This window comes from Desmodus rotundus, chromosome 10, assembly GCF_022682495.2.
Source record: "Desmodus rotundus isolate HL8 chromosome 10, HLdesRot8A.1, whole genome shotgun sequence".
NCBI classification, from domain to species: domain Eukaryota; kingdom Metazoa; phylum Chordata; class Mammalia; order Chiroptera; family Phyllostomidae; genus Desmodus; species Desmodus rotundus.
In genome coordinates this window covers 37189859-37207519 of record NC_071396.1, presented here as the reverse complement: position 1 = coordinate 37207519, position 17661 = coordinate 37189859, and the positions used below count along the sequence as shown (strand labels likewise).

Here is a 17661-nt window from a genome sequence, read left to right as displayed (position 1 = left end):
TCTGTGTACATCTCATTGGCTAGAACCTAGCTCTACAAGGTAGGCTGGCAAACTGTCTTCTAGCTGGATACACTGTCACCCCAAATAAAATTGGGATTCTCTTATCAAGGGAGCAGAGGTAATGGGTGTTCACAAGGCAACTAGCTAACCATGTTTGTCTCACCTTCAGTCCAGGACCATTGCAGTTCAGATTCTCTCCCTGTGGTGGTGGCTGATACTGTACATATTCACGCATACATCTTTATATGTACACACGCTACGACCTTTTCTACTGACATTGAGCAGAAACAACTCATAATAAAAAGAGAGTTTTTCTTTCCTTTTCTTTTCTTTTTTGAAATCATAGGGGAAATGTCATAAGCTTTCTCCCCAGGGCATATTGCTCCACCCAGTGGCTCGGAGCCCTGTCCTGGTGCAGTCATGCTAGAAAACACGCACAGCTGTGCTCGATCATGTGCTCTGCTGGGAGGGGTCCCCCTGTTCGTTCATTTTGCCAGCTGCCAAGTGAAGGTGCAGAAGTACCGGGAATCCTGGTCCACAGTATCTAGTTATACAGAGAAAAAAGTCATTTAGTGTTTGATATAAATTGTTAAGATTGTCTAAACAATTCCAGGGCTACTGATTTTCATCTGAAGAAGAAATTCATTTTATAACCCACTGATGTGAAAACATCAGGATTGACTGCATTTTTACTATTTTGGCATTTGGAACTTAAGATTCAGTTCAACTATTTGAGAATTCACTTAGTAAGGGTCTGTTCTTAACCGAAATCCAGGTGAGACACAAATGGAAAGGTTAATATGACAAGGTCCCTGCCCAGAGCTTGCAGACTGTGAGAGAGAAATTATACAGAGATCACAGGAGGTCAGGACCTGAAGGGAAAATATCATGATACTAACCTCTCTATTTTAAATAAGAGGAAACCCTAAACAGTGGTATTTCAAGTCAGTTGTTTTTAAAAGGGGGAGAGGCACATAAACACACCGATGCCTCCAAAATATTGATTGATACTGTCCTCCTCACCAAGATAAAACAAAAAAGTCTAATTTCAACTGACATTCTCAGAATAATACAGTTAATTGAAATTATATATAATATTGCAATTGCCTTGAAAATTTTCTCCCTTACAGGATTCTTCAAAATGAAAAATAAATCCAAAGGTCATTAACCAGTTAGGAAATGTGGTAAAGAATTTACTTGTGAAAGCAAGCTTCATCTCCATGCAGGGCTGTCTAGTAAACCAGACTGGAGAAAATTCTAGATTTCCCAGATTTGGGGACCTGGATGCTCAGGGGTGCCTGCCATGGTAGAGCTGATCCTGCACACAGGCCTCCCTCACCCACTAAGCTTCAGGTGAACAGAGAGACAGCACGGAAGGGAGGGGGATTAGGGGGTGGAGATGAAGAGGACATGGGACCCATGGGTGACATCCTGCCCACGTGTCCTTACTGTGTGGGCACACAGCATGCCAGAGAGCAGGAGGACATGCTGAGTAAGGAGTAACCTGTCACACAGTGACCCTGCTCCCGAATGAGCTGTGGCCCCATGAATGTCGGACTCTCATTCACCATCCGTGCGGATGAGTGCATCAGGAGAAAGGGAGGGGAAATGTACATTTTCCAGCTATAAATTCCTATCCTTTAGAAGCCTATGTTGAAAGCAAAATGATAAAGTGTGATGTTTGGCTGTGGGTAAGAAAGATTGCCTGAGACTGAATTGGCCCATCTAGGAGCACAAAAACAGAACAGCACATTGCTCCAAAAGGATACATTAAGGCAGAGAATGCTCCCAAGTGACCGCCAGGTGGCATTGTAGACCAAACACAGCTGGGTTGTTGGTCTGGTAAGTCTGGAGTGCAACGTGAAAGCTGGTGTGAAAACCCGGCGTGTATAGACATACGGTGGAATGCTATTCAGTCCTCAAAGGGAAGGAGACTGGCACATGCTATAATATCAATGAACCTTGAAGATACTACTCAAAGCCAAATAAATCAGACACGCAAGGCCACAAGCTGCATGATTCCACTTATATAAGCTGCCTAGAGTAGTCAAACTTACAGAGAAAGTAGAATGGTGGTTTTGAGGGCTGGAGGGAGAAGGGAAGGAGGAGTTACTGTTTGGTGGGCATGGAATTTCCCTGTGGGCCAATGGGAGATTTCTGGGGCTGGATGGTGAGGATGGCTGCACAACAGTGAGGACGTGTGATACTAGCACAGAATGGGTAAGTTCACAGAAACGAATAAGATGGTAAACTTTATGTTACAAATGTTTTACCACAATAAAATAAACAAACCAGGGTGCTCACACTGTTGTCTTACACCTGCTTGAAGTCGCCAAGGCAAGGACGGAGGAAGAGGGTTTCCCCACTTGCCTGCCCCGCCTGCCAGTTCCCCCATCCCGCGAGTCCCTCCCGAAACCCTCCTTCAGCTCTCTACGTGCACCTCGCTCATCTATGTATTTGTTCAATTCCGACCAAGCAAGGGCCTTGAGCCAGACAGAGAATGCGCCCTCCAGTGGCCGAGCTCTTCTCCGCGCGGCCCGGCTCCCTCTTGTGTGCTCTGTTCGCCGTCCCCCAGCCGGTCCTTTGGGCTGCGTGTTTCAGCTTTCCTCCCTCACTCCTTTTCCATTTTAATGAAAAATACTTTGCACAGTGCCTTTGGTTCATATTCTAATTTTAAAAGAGGAATAGAAGGGGTAATGGCTGCTGACTGTAAAGACGATGCCCTTACTCCAGTGACTGTAGGGTTAGATACAGTCCCTCTATGAACTAAAGTATGCTACAGCAGCAACCCTCAGGTCTCCGTGGCTTCACACTGAGTTTACGTTCGCTCATGTTTCATGCCCAACACAGGTCAATGGAGGGCCTGCCCCATGGCCATGCAGGCTTACTGACACTCCATCATCTTCTGGCTGTTCTCCGACATCTACAACAGCCTCTGGGGTAGTTACAGCAGGGGAAGAGAGACTCGAGAATTACAGATGGGCTTTTCACCACCTAAGCGCCGAGCATCACTTCCACCTAACTCCTTCTGTTGGAATCGGTCACGTGACCCTGCTGAGCTGCAACCGGACTATCTGGTAAGCAGTATTACCTCTGCTGTAGTTTCTTTACTCTGTGCTTTCACTATCCCAACAGTGAGATTATGATTCCTGTTGGTGTGACTCAAGATGCTGTTGTCTTCTACTCTCCAGAAGAGATAAAGCCCTCATATTCCATACATGCGTAGGACAGGCCTGGCACATGGTAGGGGCCCAGTGCATGGACTGAATGACCTGTGGCATAAAGTAAAGGTGCCCTAAAAGACGGCAGAGGTGGAACCTGGAAAGATCAGTTTAGAAATTGCCCTGTCTGAAAAATGAAGCAGGGAGGACCAAGAAAACATGTCTACCAAATTTTAAATGCTGAACCAAACATCACCGAATACAGTGGGACTGTCCGAGTAACACGGCTCATTGTTTGGGTGCAAGCTCTGCAGCAGCGGCGGCACAGGCTGCATACATAGAAGAAAAGGAAACAGGGCCCTGGGGTACCCAGCGGCTTTGGGGGGAAGATTCCCGATTCCAAGGCTGTTTCGTGAATAAACCCAACACAGAAGGACGGGTTTGACTCCTTTCTGATAATAAGTTTGTGGAGCTAAGTGGAACTAAGGTGCTACTCCTGGGTAACCGTGGAAGGAGCTTGACTTAGCCAACTGTTTTTCCCTCCTACAAAAATAAAAGGGATTAACCCTACAGAGTTGTTGCTTGTTTCAAAAACGGTCAGTTTTATCAGCCTTGTGTTTGCAAAATGAGAGGGCTCATCTAGATTCTACAAGGCATCTTAGCAAACTTTCCCTTCTCAGAAGGGTGGCTACCCATTCAGGTTTGTGCCTGTTATGCCTGGTTAATTTATTAATAGCGTGTCTCACTGTGTTTCGGTTTGGATAATAAACTGCCAAGTCATCCTGGTTACAAGTAACAATGACAACTTGCTGAAAAGGCGACTCCAGGTCCCAGAAAGGGACATGCTGAGGAACCAGCATGTCCGCTGGCTGCACACAGCCAGCCTGTGGTGGGCTGGGCACCTAGAGGGCCTGTTTCAGAACTGAGGTGGGGCAGTTGGCTGGGAGGAAGCCCAGGTGCTTCAACCACTTCCTGGACAATAAGGCCCGGGTGAAAGGAAAAGAGGTTGGGGTGGGCCCCTCGCCGGGCGGTGCACCACCTTCCTGACCTTGGGAAGGCACTTCAGGCAGAAAAATGTTTCCCTCCAAAGGCTTGGCCACGATTGATACTCCTTATGTAGTGGGGGCCCTAGAGGGTGCGGGAGAGGGGTGGGCAAACTGCGCCAATCGAGGCTCATGGTGACAGTTTCTCTTTCCCAGCCAAGTACTCAAGCAGGCAGTGCAGAATATCTGATTTCAAGACGAGAAAACGGATCTTGGAGAGAAAACTTGCACTAGCTCACAACTGATAAGTGGCTGGGGAAAGAGGGACCCCAGGAAGTGTGGTTCGAAGCCCTCGCTCTAACTGCCTAAGGGACCGAGTTAAAGGGAGGGCGCGGCCAGCAGACAGCTGCGCTCTTGGGGCTCCACGCCCAGTGCGCCTTCCTCACCCCGCGCGGCCCCTCAGACCCCGCCGTGGGAGAGGACCAACCACACAAAGGGCCGGGAGAGTGCCTGGAAAACCGGACGAAGTCCTGCAAAAAGCAAAGATTGGACTCCAGCAAGTCACCAGCAGATGGTACTGAGTGTCCTCCTCCCATAAAACAGGTCACTTTTGAGACCTGCTCGCTGGGCGGGGAGAGCGCGTGGAGCCCCTGCCTGGCTAAACGCTTACGTAAGGCCAACTGGCGGTGGCGCCCCAACTCCCCAGGGCGCGCGCGCAGAGCCCTGGCTCGGGTGGCCTCCATCCTGTCCCCCCTCCCCGGGGACCACGGGGAGGACCGGGACCACGGGCCGGCCCTGGTGTCCGAGTGGGCGGTGGCGTGCTCCCGCAGCCGCCTGCTTCCCGGGGGAGGAGCAGCGCATCGCGCAAGCATCCGGCAGCGGCGAGGGGGCGGAGGAAGGCGAGAGGAGGAAGCGGGATTTAAACGAAAGGCGGTGACGCCACACAAAAGATTTCTATAGGCTCCAGGGAGGCTGCGGCCGAGGCAGCTGCGGCGAGCGGGGGCGAGGCCGGCAGGGACCAGGACATCCTCCAGCAGCCCAGCGGGCGGGCGACGCGCCCACACTCCGAGGTGCAGAGCGGAGAGGAGGCGGCGTTTCCCTCTGCCTTTCGGCCCCCGCCCTTCCTTTCAGTTTCTCCGGCTCGCTCGGAAGTTGGAGGTTGACGAAAATGGCAGGAGCCGGGGCCCCGGCGGGTGGCCGCAGCGTCGTGGGTACCTTCTGAGTTGGTCCAGCCGCTGGGCGTCCGATGAGCAGGGCCCAGGGTCCCGGGAGAGCTGAGCTGCTGCGGGCCAGAGGCGAGGAGGCACCGGGCATGGACTTGCGCCGACAGCCAGCTACGGGCCGCGGGGCGCGCGGGGCCGGAGGGCGTGCCGCCCGAGTGCCGGGCCGCTCACTGTGAGTCCCGAGGCGGGAAGGGCCGCTGGGCGTGGCGGGCGGGCGCGGGCAGAGTGCGAGCGGGCGGCCTCTGTGCGCAATCGGTGCAGCTCCCGCCCGACTGACTCCTTGCGGCCGCGCCAGCACCGGCCACACCCTCGGCCCCGCTGCCGCCGCCGGGCCGCTTCCCGAGAGCCGGAGGCAGGAGATGCGCTGGGGCGGCCGCGTGTCCCCAAGCACCAGCCACCATCGCAAGGAAGTACCGCTGGGCGGGGTCCCGGCGCCTATAGCCCACGTGCACCGCAGAGCCGAGGAGGCTGACAGCAGAGCCAGCCCAGGCAGCTGCGCGCGCTCCTCCCCGAGGAAGGGATTTTGATTTCAAAGAAAGAAAGGAAGGAAGGAAGGACAACTCCCAGCTTCCCCTCCCGCCCTCCTGCTCCGGCGGCCGGCCGGGCCATGCCCAGAAAGGCGGCAGCGACGGCCCGGCATAAGGGACTTTCCTGGCGGCCCGGCGACAAGGAGCGCGAACTGTGAGTTTGCTGTGCTCGGTTCATGGTTCCAGCAAGACCTCCTGGAGACCGAACGCCACAGTCCCTCCCCACACCTCGAAGAGCCTACTGCGTCCTTCCGCGCCACCTCCGCCCCGCGCCCTCCGCCCGTGGCGGTGGATGGCATGATGGTGCGGGGAAGGCACCGCGGCCCTGGCCAGCTGAGTCGCGACGGCCGTGGGGGCGGCGGCAGCGGCGGCGGTAGCGGGCTCCCCAGCGGCATGCCAGTGCCCCCCGGGCGCGATGGCTAGCGGCAGCGCTGGGAAGCCCACCGGCGAGGCGGCTTCTCCGGCTCCTGCAAGCGCCGTCGGCGGGACCAGCTTGCAGCCGCGGAAAAGGCTGGTGTCCGTGTGTGACCAGTGCAAGGGCAAGATTCAGCTGGTGGCCGACCTGCTATTGCTGTCAAGCGAAGCCAGGCCCGTGCTCTTCGAAGGCCCTGCCTCCACCGGTGCAGGCGCCGAGTCCTTCGAGCAGTGCCGGGACACGATCATTGCACGCACAAAGGGGCTCTCCATCCTCACCCACGACGTGCAGAGCCAGCTCAACATGGGCCGCTTCGGAGAGGCGGGAGACAGCCTGCTGGAGCTGGGTGATCTGGTGGTGTCACTCACGGAATGCTCCGCCCATGCGGCCTACCTGGCGGCAGTGGCCACGCCAGGCGCGCAGCCGGCACAGCCGGGGCTGGTGGACCGCTACCGTGTGACTCGCTGCCGCCACGAGGTGGAGCAGGGCTGTGCCATGCTGCGCGCCACCCCGCTGGCTGACATGACCCCACAGCTGCTGTTGGAGGTGTCACAGGGCCTGTCTCGCAACCTCAAGTTCCTGACAGATGCGTGCGCCCTGGCGAGTGACAAGTCCCGGGACCGCTTTGCACGTGAGCAGTTCAAGCTGGGAGTCAAGTGCATGAGCACGAGTGCTTCCGCGCTGCTGGCCTGCGTGCGCGAGGTCAAGACGGCCCCCAGCGAGCTGGCACGCAGTCGCTGCGCGCTCTTTAGCGGGCCCCTCGTGCAGGCGGTGAGTGCGCTGGTGGGCTTCGCCACAGAGCCGCAGTTCCTAGGTCGCGCAGCGGCCTTGAGCTCCGAGGGCAAGGCGGTGCAGACTGCCATCCTCGGTGGCGCCATGAGCGTGGTGTCCGCCTGCGTGCTCCTGACCCAGTGCCTCAGGGATCTGGCGCAGCACCCCGACGGGGGCGCCAAGATGTCGGACCACAGGGAGAGGCTGAGGAACTCGGCCTGCGCCGTGTCTGAAGGCTGCACCCTGCTATCTCAGGCTTTAAGGGAGAGGTCTTCGCCCAGGACTTTACCGCCAGTGAATTCCAATTCTGTGAATTAGCACCCCCTTTCACCCACCCCATCCCTGTTTTCCACCCCCAGGCTAAAGGAAGATACTTATTGTCTGCCCCTCTCCATTTATACCAAAGAAATCATAGGTGAAGCTCCTTCCTACTCCCACGTTAAATGCTTGAGAGGATCTTCCAGGAGGCAGGACCATGCATCCAGTTTACACACACACTCGGGCCGGACCCAGCAGCCCCCACAGCGTAGGGACCCGGAGACGGAAAACGTGTAATCTGCTGTTGCGGGGTTACCCCCACCCCACCCCAGCTCCTCTTCAGGAATCCCTCCACCAAACTTTATTAATTAATTGGGCAGGAAGGAAGTCATGGGTTCATTTCTTTTTTGGTCTTTTCTGATTAAAAGAAAGGTTACCTCAGTTTTCACTCTGTAGACATGGATGTAGCTACCTTTTTTGTATGTTGTTATTTTTTAAGTCGGATGAGGCATATACTTGGTGTGGAAAGAGTCTGCCCTTGCCATGTGATTTGCAAATGGGGGGGAATCTACTGTGAGTGTGTGTTTTATTTTCTGATTTACACTAGAGAGTGATTTTTCCCCCCAATGTCAAGTTTTTACCTTGCATGTACTGGAGTATTTATTTCCTCTATTAAAACGTTATGTTTCTCAGATGGCTTTCTGCGGTTATTGTGGAATTTCAATAATGGTGATGTTGCGTGCTGCCTGTCATCCCCGGAAAGGCACCGTCGCGGAGGGGGGGACTGCATTCAGTAGCAGCAAGACTGGTTCCCAGTCCTCAGCCCTTGGTACGTTTTCCTGGGGTTGCTTCTCTAAGCAGCCTAGAATTCGGGAAGAGAGCAAAGTCTCGTTTGTGCTCTGCCTGTGTTTTTCAGATTAACCCTATGGGGGCGCCAGTCTTCCCAGGTCAGAAGATCTGTGGATGGAACTGTAAAAGTTCCATCCATCAAGTGAGAGTGCGCCGCTCTTTTGCTCTTTTACGTAGACAGGTCTGTACGGACCAGATCCAGTTACTCATGGTTTGAGAAGAAAGCATAGAGGGTCCTAGATAGATTAATGGAGGCACAGATATTTTGAAGTGTTAAGAGCTTCCTAGGATCACAGCGTAATTGCAGGGCAAAGGCTGATTTTTGTGACTTTCGCTCTCGCCTGTTATGCCCTGGTTGGTAGTATGTTGGGAGAATGCTTTATTAATTGAAATTTGGAGTTATTTAAAGGTGGTTTTCCTTTCTGCAAACATTTCAAGAAAAAAATGGGATGTGTAGTTTTGCTCAATGTAGTAGAGTTTTGCACATTTTCCACTGAAGTACAGCAAATTTATTTGTAGTTTTTGCCTTGGGAAAGCCCCATAGCTAAAAACTCCTGTGTACTTTGCATTTGCTCAGTTTACAGGTTTCTTGGGATGGGTTGTGCCTAAACCTTTGCAGTTCCCACGATCTGAAAAGAAAGAATTTTTCACCTATTACGTTTGAAAGAAAGGAAAGTTCTGTTGATTTTTACTTGAATGGCTGTCTTTATTACAAGAATATCAAATTTAGTGTGTAAAAACATCTTTAAACCTGTGTGGAGTGAAACTAAGACTGTTTAATTTCTCTGAATTTCAACTGTGAAAAGTCTTAAAGCAGCAGGGTATATACATTAAAAAATGGTCAAGGAAGCTGATGCTGTTCTCTCTTAGGTCTTGGTAGATTTACATTTTTAAGGTCATTAAAAGATGAATATTCAGTCCTCTCCCCCTTCCATGTTTAAATTCTGGATCAGCTAGGTTCAGGAAGTATTGGGGAGGGCTTGGGGGGTGAAGCTAACCCACCTGCTGATGACAGCCCTGCCTGCCTCTGGGCATTTTCTCTTCTTTGTATTGATCAGGTTTCTGTCAGTAGTTAGAGTTTACAGTTATGTGGTTCCTTTAGCCTCTGCAGATCACAAAGGATAAACTGAAAGGAACAAATAGAAAAATAAAATGAAAGCCAGAAATCTATAGCTTTGATTATGAAAAATGGCAATTATTCTTTGGACCCATGTGTTGCAGACACAATTTTTAGGACAATGCAAGCTCCCCCCAAAATCACTTTCCCTGTCTGCTTGGATGGTGCTCAGTAGCTAATCACCCAATTAATTGTGGAACTTCTTTTTCTCTTAGTTAAGCAGTAGCTACTTTTAACATTTCTGTGTAGTTAAGGTTGTGACTTGCAGTATTCAAAATCCGTCCTCTGAAGTTGTTAAGTTTCAACAGTGTGTCCACCTCTTTTTTCCTCCTGCCTCTAAAATAAGTTTAGGGTTTTCCTTCCAGCAGGTGGCTCAAAGTGAAGCCTGTTTCTGTTTCTTTCAGTGGGGTTGGGGAAGCCAGCGCGAGGCAAGCTCTGTATCTCTGCATCCGTGTTGCTTGGCTAGGCACAGCATTTGGGCACAGGCCTCTGACATTTCAACTTTCTTCCAATCTACCAGGTTGCTAAACTTGTTTTTAAAATAGCCCTGCCTTTTAAAAAGGAGCATCTCAGACCTATTTCATTGGGTTTAATAAGGTCAACAGAGATAACTGGTTCCAGGAATAAAATCACACTGACCTGATTTTTCTTTTTAAATTAAACCACACTAGAGTTAATGTAAGGCATCAATTCTTGCGCTTTTTCTCACTTCCCAGGGCAAGTTTCCTTACACAGGCTTAATGGGCACCATCCTGACTTAGGGGTATTGAAAACCTTCCTTGGAATGGACATGGGAGAAGGAAATCATTACAGCTAAGTTCTCAGAACAAAAGCCATTATTTATGATAGCCACCCCAAGTAAGTGGGACAAAGGCTATCACACACAAGACTTAATTACAGTAGTAATAAGGGGACCTGTCTTTCCTTGGCTGTTAGAAGCTTGGCCTTTCTCTATTCATTCTGGGTTGATGTTAGGAAATACAAAAATCACGTATGTGCGTGTGTGTGTATTTTTCTCCCCACCTTTATCTTCGTGTCCACCCCAGTTTTTTTTTCCTAATTCACGGTCATCTTTCTTAGACACTAGTTGTATAATTCAGGAAGCATCAGTTCCATCTGATTGGTTATATGACAGACACTTTTTTTAAAGCTGGCATAGGGATCTAAAATATTTGGCAGTTTGAGATAGCTAATTTGAACAGAAACACCTGTTTTTCAGAATGAATGTGACAGGGGTAACCTGCAGCTCAGGCAGAGGCCTTAAAAACGACCACTGGGTGAACTGGACAGGGCTGGGAGAAGGAACTGCTGAAGCCTCAGGAGCTCTGTGTCACCTGTGGGGCGGCCGCCCCCCCCCCTCCGGGCTGCCCTCTGGGCTCGGGTTTCTGGTGACCGACTGGCCAAGCCCTCACAGAGACAGTCCCTGGGTCTTTGTGTCAGTGGGCACAGACACGGGTTTCTCCCAGTGGACGTTTTTTGGCATGAGCATGCGTGAAGTAGGGGGCCTGTTTTACCTGGGTAGGGCGTGTTCTTCAGGGTCATTCGGGTAAGTGAGTTGCAGTTTCCACCGGCAGGAGGCTCGAAGATTGAGCTGTCCAGATAGTAGAGGGAGAAAGTGTGACACTGGTGTCTGTGGTCGGGGTGGATAGAGTGTGACAGGAAAGCCCCTGCAGTCGGGCTGTAGTGCCTGGCACACGGGGCGTTGTGAAGCGAATGTGTGTGCAAGATGCCCACAGCAAATACACATAAGCAGGTTGTAAAATTGTTTTAGAAATGACAGTTTTAATGGTCATCCAATAGGCAGATGTTTGCCGGAGGTCCGGCCGTGGGTGCCGGCACTGTGCTGGGCCCCGGGGTCTAGCCGGGAGTGAGACGGCTCCTCCCCTTGCACAGACCTGGAGCTGTTCCAAGCGTGGTCCGTGGGCACCTGGCGCCAGCAGCACCTCAGGCCCTACCACAGGCCTCTTGGATGGGAAACTCGGGGTGGGTTGTTCTGCGTTTTCAAGCCCTCCCTGGTGATTCCGATGCACGCCAAGCCCCAGAACCAAGGGCCTGCGGGGCCTGCGGGTGTCTTTCTCTCCCCACCGACTCTGGAAGTCCCAAGCGCTTCTGTGTCAGGAGGCAGCAGCATTTCTGCCAGTTCCTTGTTTGCTCAGGTGTTGGTTTCCCTAGATACTGTGAGTCCCTGTCTTCAGATGGAGAAGATAATTTTGTCTCTCCTGCCATTTGGGATTGGCAGGTTTTTCTGTGTGTGTGTGTGCGTGCGTGTGCGTGCATGCGCGTGTGTGTTGACAAGGACAGAGTTCTGCCCCTCCCCCAGCCGCCCCTTTGGGATGAACTAAAGTTGTAGTAAACTGGCAAATTAGCTTTTCTGGGTTTTGCCTGTTGTTGAGTTCTGCCCTGGGAAATGAGAACTGGCCAATGACCTGATGAAAGAATCTGCACTTTAGCTCTTTGACTGCCCGAGAAAGAGCACTTTGCTATTTGGTATGTAAAGTACTCTTCAGAAGCAATGAAGCATGCAGACTTACTCCACAGTTCATTTAGGGAGAGCCGGAGTCTGCAGTCTGCTCAGGAGGTGTGCCCTTTAAGGCCAACCCTGCACCAAGAATCAGGAAGATCGGTTAGAGCCTCCCCGCTCACAAGGGGGGTCCCGGGAGCTGGCATTGGCGTCACCCAGGAACTTGGTGGACAGCAGAATCTGGGCCACACCCCAGACCTACCTACTCAGAATCTGCTCTTTGGTAAGATCTCACTTCTGGGCACCTTAACTTTGAGAAGCACTGCTGTAGGAGAGAAATGTCCTGGCCATGACCGAATCGTGGCTTTATTCTCTACTGTGGGAACTGAAGTATTTATTAGGTCTATTTAGGTATTTTTAGCTTATCAAGCACGTTCGTGGACATTGTGTAATCGGGTCCTAAGCAAGCATGGGAGGTGGGCAGGTATTAGTCACAGTGCACTCATCCAGACATCTGCCCGCCTGCGCCCCTGCTGTGAGAGTGACAGCAAGTACCTGTGACGAATCCCCGTGACGCACACGGCCTCGGGACGAGCGCTGGAGACTATTTCTGTCTACTTTATAAGGTCATGGCGAGGATTAGCTGAAACACTTTATCTTGAAGTCAGTTTCCCCTAATAATTTTGCCTCTACCCTTCCAGTGATTTGACGGGGCAGCTGCGTTGTGAGAGCCTCAAAAGTGCCTGAAGAATGGACCCCGCCCGCCTTCTGAACCCGCCTCTGCTCTCTGGCAGGCTGAGCGTCCTCTCAAATGCTGGATGTCTTACGTCGCTGGAACCACAGTGCCACTCCGACATTTCAGACTGCAGGCTGACTTAGATTTGTTAGCCTAATTTTAAAATGTACACACTGATTTTAAACTGTATTTACCAGTAACACACCTGTATCCAGATTATGCTGAGGTCAGACACAGGGAGCTTCGTTAGCCCCATGTTTCCAGGGGGGAGCTGGCTTGGGAAGCCTCCGCCCGCGCCGTGGTGCACTCCTGAGCATGGAGAGCTCCTGACTTTGTTCTCGTTTGCCTAAATTTTACTTAAATTTTTTTTAATTTTAAATACATTTTTAATTTTTTAATTTATTGGGGTGACACTGGTTAATGAAATTATATGGTTTCAGGTCTATAATTCTGTAAACACAGCATCTGTATATTGTACTCTGTGTTCGTCACCCCCAGTGAGTCTCCTTCCATCACTGTTTATCCCCCTTCGCCCTCTCCTGTGGCCCCCTCCCCCTTTCCCTCTGTTGTCTGCGTCTGAGTTGTTTTTCTCTCCTTATCCCTTTACCTTTTTCATCCAGCCTCCCTACCCCCTTCCTCTCACAGCTTAATTTGCCTAAACTTTAGATGCCACTCAAGATCCCGGTCAAGTGAAAAATCACTAGTTGGTTATGTTACAAGTCTGCTTCGGAGGAGACTGAGGTTGACGGGAAGCCTCTGGGACCAGAGTGCTCCTGTGTGGGGAAACTGAGCGCATTTGGTGCCCTCCCTGAGTCAACTTTTCTTTTTGTGGTGACTGTCAACTCCCTGCTCTGAATTAACTGTCAGGTCATGCCAGCACTTTCCCTCAGATAAAATTCTGGTAAAATGATTTTGTTAAGCGTTTCCTTGGTGGCTAGGTTTTCCTTTAACTTTCCTTTTCCTGTAGGCCCCATGATAAAGATACCTCTGAAAGCATAAATAGGGTCCTAGTTTTACCGTCACCTGGATTTTGAGTTTTGAGGTCGTTAGTGATGCTATGGAAAGTTGTCTGAAGGGCTGATGAAAATAGGTCATCTGGCATTTTTCAGCCATCTCAGTGGTTCCCTAGAACCATTGCCTTAGGTGGAGTCGGTGCTGTGGGATTTAGGTGGACGTGACACGTGACCAGAGAGTCCCGTGAGGATGTCTCCAGGTCCAGTTGGCCTCAGTCTCTGATGACTGAGGACAAAATAGGAGTTTTCCCACCTAGATCGCCCATGTCGCTGAAGCAGAACGACCAACTGAATGGATATGAAATCGTTTCAAAGGTGATCCAGTTCCTGCGCCCCTACCTGGAGTGCAACCCAAAGCTTCTCGCCCACTACGGTTTCTAGAAACTGTGGCAATTCTCAACTTCACTAGGATGTCCCCCTTCAGGAGCAGCCACAGAACACCTGACAGATACACACTAATAAGATGAGGGTGTGAGACCATTGTCATATAGGGTCAAGTTGCTGATAATGACACTGGCTGGATCGTTATCTGGGTCTAGAATAGTGTCGGGTTTAGCGAGTGTGATGGTAAAATGTGTCTGATGTAGCGAATGTTGACAGGAGGCTGGGCCCGTGTTAGGCGAGTTCTATCACCTCATTTAGGAGGAATGACTCAAGGCCACAAGCCGGCAACTTAGGAACAATCACAGAAGCCCTATCCTTGGCTGTCTTCAGTAAAATCAACGTGAGATGCTGCTTTTCTTCCCATAGCAATGCTTCCCAGGCCCACCCTCCTTCGATGTTTCATCTGTGTAACTACAAAACCCATGGGCTTGTGAAGCGGGGCTTCAGTCCCATTGTCTGAGTGACTGAGGACTCGTAAGTAGGTGCTGCCCACGTTCCACAGAACCTCTTCCTGTCGGAGCCCGTACGTGGTTTTAGTGTCGTGGGAGCTGATTCTTCTTGTACTTAAGAGGATTACTTATTTTAAATGCTACAAGAAAGAGGTTTTAAATCTATATATTTTTTAAAAATGTGAGCCTGTCTCATTGTTTCGCATGTAAACGTGTCCGTGAAGTTCATGTGGTGCGAACATCAGTGGGCTGTCAGCACTCAGGGCGAAGGCCCTGGAGCTCTTCCCACAGTCTCTACAGTTTGAGAAGTGAATTCTGCCGTGTCCGCTGGGAATCCGTGTGGATCTTTTGAAGGACTTCCTAATTGCCTAACCGAAATTGTCCTTCCTGCATTGTTTTGACCCCTTTCATCCTGGCTGGAAGTGAAGGGCTCACTTAGACCATGCGGGGTGCCGGGCAGTCATAGGCACCTCTGGGGATGTGACATTGGGAGCCTCGCCCTGGACTCTTCAGGAGGCTCCAATAGAATGTGGTAGAAAGGGAGAAACATTCCGAGAGGCCAGGGCAAGCACTGCAGTCAATGTTAATGAGGATCGCGTGGTCTAGGCCTTCGGCTGTTTCGGACCTTGTCATCCTGAGAGTTGACCGACTTGAATGTATCGTCTTGGTAACTAGGAGGGAGGCTGTCAGCATCAGAGCCAGTCTCTCCTGTTCTCAGTGCCAGGTGGCCACATATAATTTAAGTGGGGATTTCATCGAATTCCTTTTCTGTGCATCCAGAGGGTACCTTTCAGTTAGATACCAGCGGGTGCCTTCCTCATGCAGTGGGCTCCATTCCAGTGCCCGGGATCACTTGCTGTTCTGCTCATTAATTTTGAGTAGCGTGGGTGCAGAGTGCAGGGACTGTTCCTGGGCTGGTTTGCTCTGCAGGAAGCAAAACAAGTTCCCCCAACCCACTCCCCGTCATCCAAGCTGCTGGCCTGAACTTGAATCCGGAGCCCTGGGTGGGGCCGGTGGGACCAAGGCCTGGGCCCGGGTGCCTGCCATCTTTGCAGAACAGCGAGAGCCCAGCTGGGGCACCTGAAGGTGCGTCTGGTCAGGAGTGGGGCTGGCCGCCAGACTGGGAGCCTTCCAAGACAAGACATTTTTTTTTTAAATCTCCGCCATGCTTAGCAGGTGGCCAGCATATTCACATGTTTGTCTCATGAAAGAAAAGCGATAGTTGGCAGGTTTTGAGCTCCTACTATGTCAGCAAGGACCTTTACACTCTTTCAATCCTTAAAGTAGCCTTTCGAGGTGTGAAGTCTGGTTCTCATTTTACAGATGAGGGCGCTGACCTGAAACCACCTGCCCAGGGTCACAGAGCACAAAGTGGGGGGTAAAGACGGGAACCAAAGTCTGTTTGGCGGAGCCCAGCATTATTGTTGACCGGGCTGCAGTGAATGAATTCGAGGATGGAGTCCGTCTGCCCCTTTGAAGCCGCACCACTCCCGAACTCCATTTTGGTTTCACCTTAACGATAACGGTTTTGGCGGGTTTCCTCCCGAGACTTTGGTGTGATTCTCTCCAGGACAATTTACAGAGGGCCCGATGACCACAGCTCCCTCATGAAGGCCCAGGCAGAGCTGATTATGTGAACAAGTGGCTTTCTGCCTGCTGTACGGCCCCGGCATCCTGGGGGAGGCTTGGGGAAGATTGACCTCTGGCTTGTCAAGTAACCTGCACTTGGATGTCTAAAATGCTCTGTGTTATTTGCTCACTTGCCACACTCTACAGTTTCCCCATTTATCCTTATAGGATACAAGACAAACTCTGCCTCGGCACCGGCAGCCAGTGCGGCCTCCCAGCTCCCTGCACACGGCACCCTGCCCACCCGTGGAGCACTTGTAGAGTTCGTTCCCTGCATCGTCAGCTCTCATGTTGGAGCTTTTGCACTAGCTGTCTCTTGGAAAGCTCACCTTCTCCCTGCACCTCCCCTTCCCACCCCCAACTGCAGCCTGGGTGGCAAGCTGTCCCTATATGAGTACTTACCAAGTTATTATAACTCTGTTTACCTGTCCATGTCGCCACTCTGTCTCATCATGAGGTGGCAGGGTCGTGTTCTTATCTCCAGCGACTAGCCATGAGCATCTCTGTGTGGGCAAACGTGGTGTCCTGAGTCCTCTCAAGCTCCAGGGAAGAAGAGCCCCAGAGTAAGATATTTCATTAACCATTCCCTTTGAGTTGCGCTTTCTCTTTGAGTTGCCTTCAGTCCATTACCAGGGTCTTTCGCATCCTTCCTGGGACCCTCAGCATCCATTCCTTTCCCCCGCTGTGCTGCCGGGACTCCAAGCCGGCCCTCCCTGGCCTTCACCCGGACGGTGCTGTACACACCAAGCCTCCCTGGCTGCAGCCAGCGTGACCCTCTCCCCCCCATCACTCCACTTCACTGCAGCAGAAGCACTTAGGACCTCAGCACGTGTACTGCGCTCCGACAGTGCGGCTGGACTGGGCCCACACTGGGCAGCACCGGGCCCTGCTCAGGCGTGGCCATCATCTCCCAGTGCCCCTACCCAAGCCGCAGTTTCAGCAGGACAGATCTCGAGCCAGCACCCGTGCTCTCACTCCTGGCCCCTCTCCTTCTCTGGCGTTGGCCGCCTCACAAAGTGTCATCCCAGCCCCCGGGGTCGCTCACCCCGTCGGCCCAGACCGCTTCCAGTGCTGCAGACAGGGCTGCCCCAGCAGGGCAGGCCCTTTGAAGGCCTTCCAGGGATTTGGGTGGGTTCCAAGGGGGGGTTGAGAGGCCCTGGACAGACCAAACTCTTCCCTCAGCTGTTCTAGGCTCCTCAGGCCCTCAGCCACATCTTACCTCTGGACTGTGAGCTGCAGGACTCGGTGCCGATGGGTAACGGTTCCCATTGGTGTCCTCAGGGTGGGGCTGGGCCCAGGGGGACGTAGAAACGACGTGCCACCCAGGAAGGGCGTCTTTTTCCCACAAACAGAGTTAGAGCTGAAGTCCCTGGGGAGACTTTGAAGTCAGCGTGAGAACTGACCGAGGGAGTGAGTCTGGCTTTCCACTCCATGATTGTTATAATGCAAAAATTACTCGTGATTTTCCATTATCAGATTTGGGTTATGATTGTATATTTAGGCAGAGTTCTGGGGTGAGCGGTGCCCACAGGTGTCCTGTGCCTATGTCGTTCCTTCCCGGGCCTAGATCCTGTGAAGGGAGGAAAGAAGCTGGGGCCTTAGGGAAGGGAAGCGGGGTGCTCTGTCAAAGCCGGGAGGCACTGAAAGCTTTGGAGCCCTCAGCAACCTGTTTTTACACCTACCTT

General features: G+C 52.0%; 2 protein-coding genes across 2 annotated transcripts; both read left to right on the top strand.

Moving 5' to 3' along the window:
- The first annotated feature begins 6191 nt into the window (after positions 1-6191).
- LOC128779445 (uncharacterized) lies at positions 6192-6317 on the top strand. Its single transcript, XM_071219472.1, has one exon. The coding sequence runs from the start codon at positions 6192-6194 to the stop codon at positions 6315-6317; it is 126 nt and encodes a 41-aa protein (XP_071075573.1).
- Positions 6310-8030, top strand: TLNRD1 (talin rod domain containing 1). The gene has a single exon (XM_024561790.3). It carries the CDS (start codon positions 6310-6312, stop codon positions 7396-7398), a length of 1089 nt encoding a protein of 362 aa, XP_024417558.1. The 3' UTR covers positions 7399-8030.
- Positions 8031-17661: the final 9631 nt, after the last annotated feature.

Excerpts from the sequence above, each read along its gene's own strand:
- TLNRD1 (XM_024561790.3), top strand. The coding sequence starts at position 6,310 with ATGGCTAGCGGCAGCGCTGGGAAGCCCACCGGCGAGGCGGCTTCTCCG.
- LOC128779445 (XM_071219472.1), top strand. The coding sequence starts at position 6,192 with ATGATGGTGCGGGGAAGGCACCGCGGCCCTGGCCAGCTGAGTCGCGAC.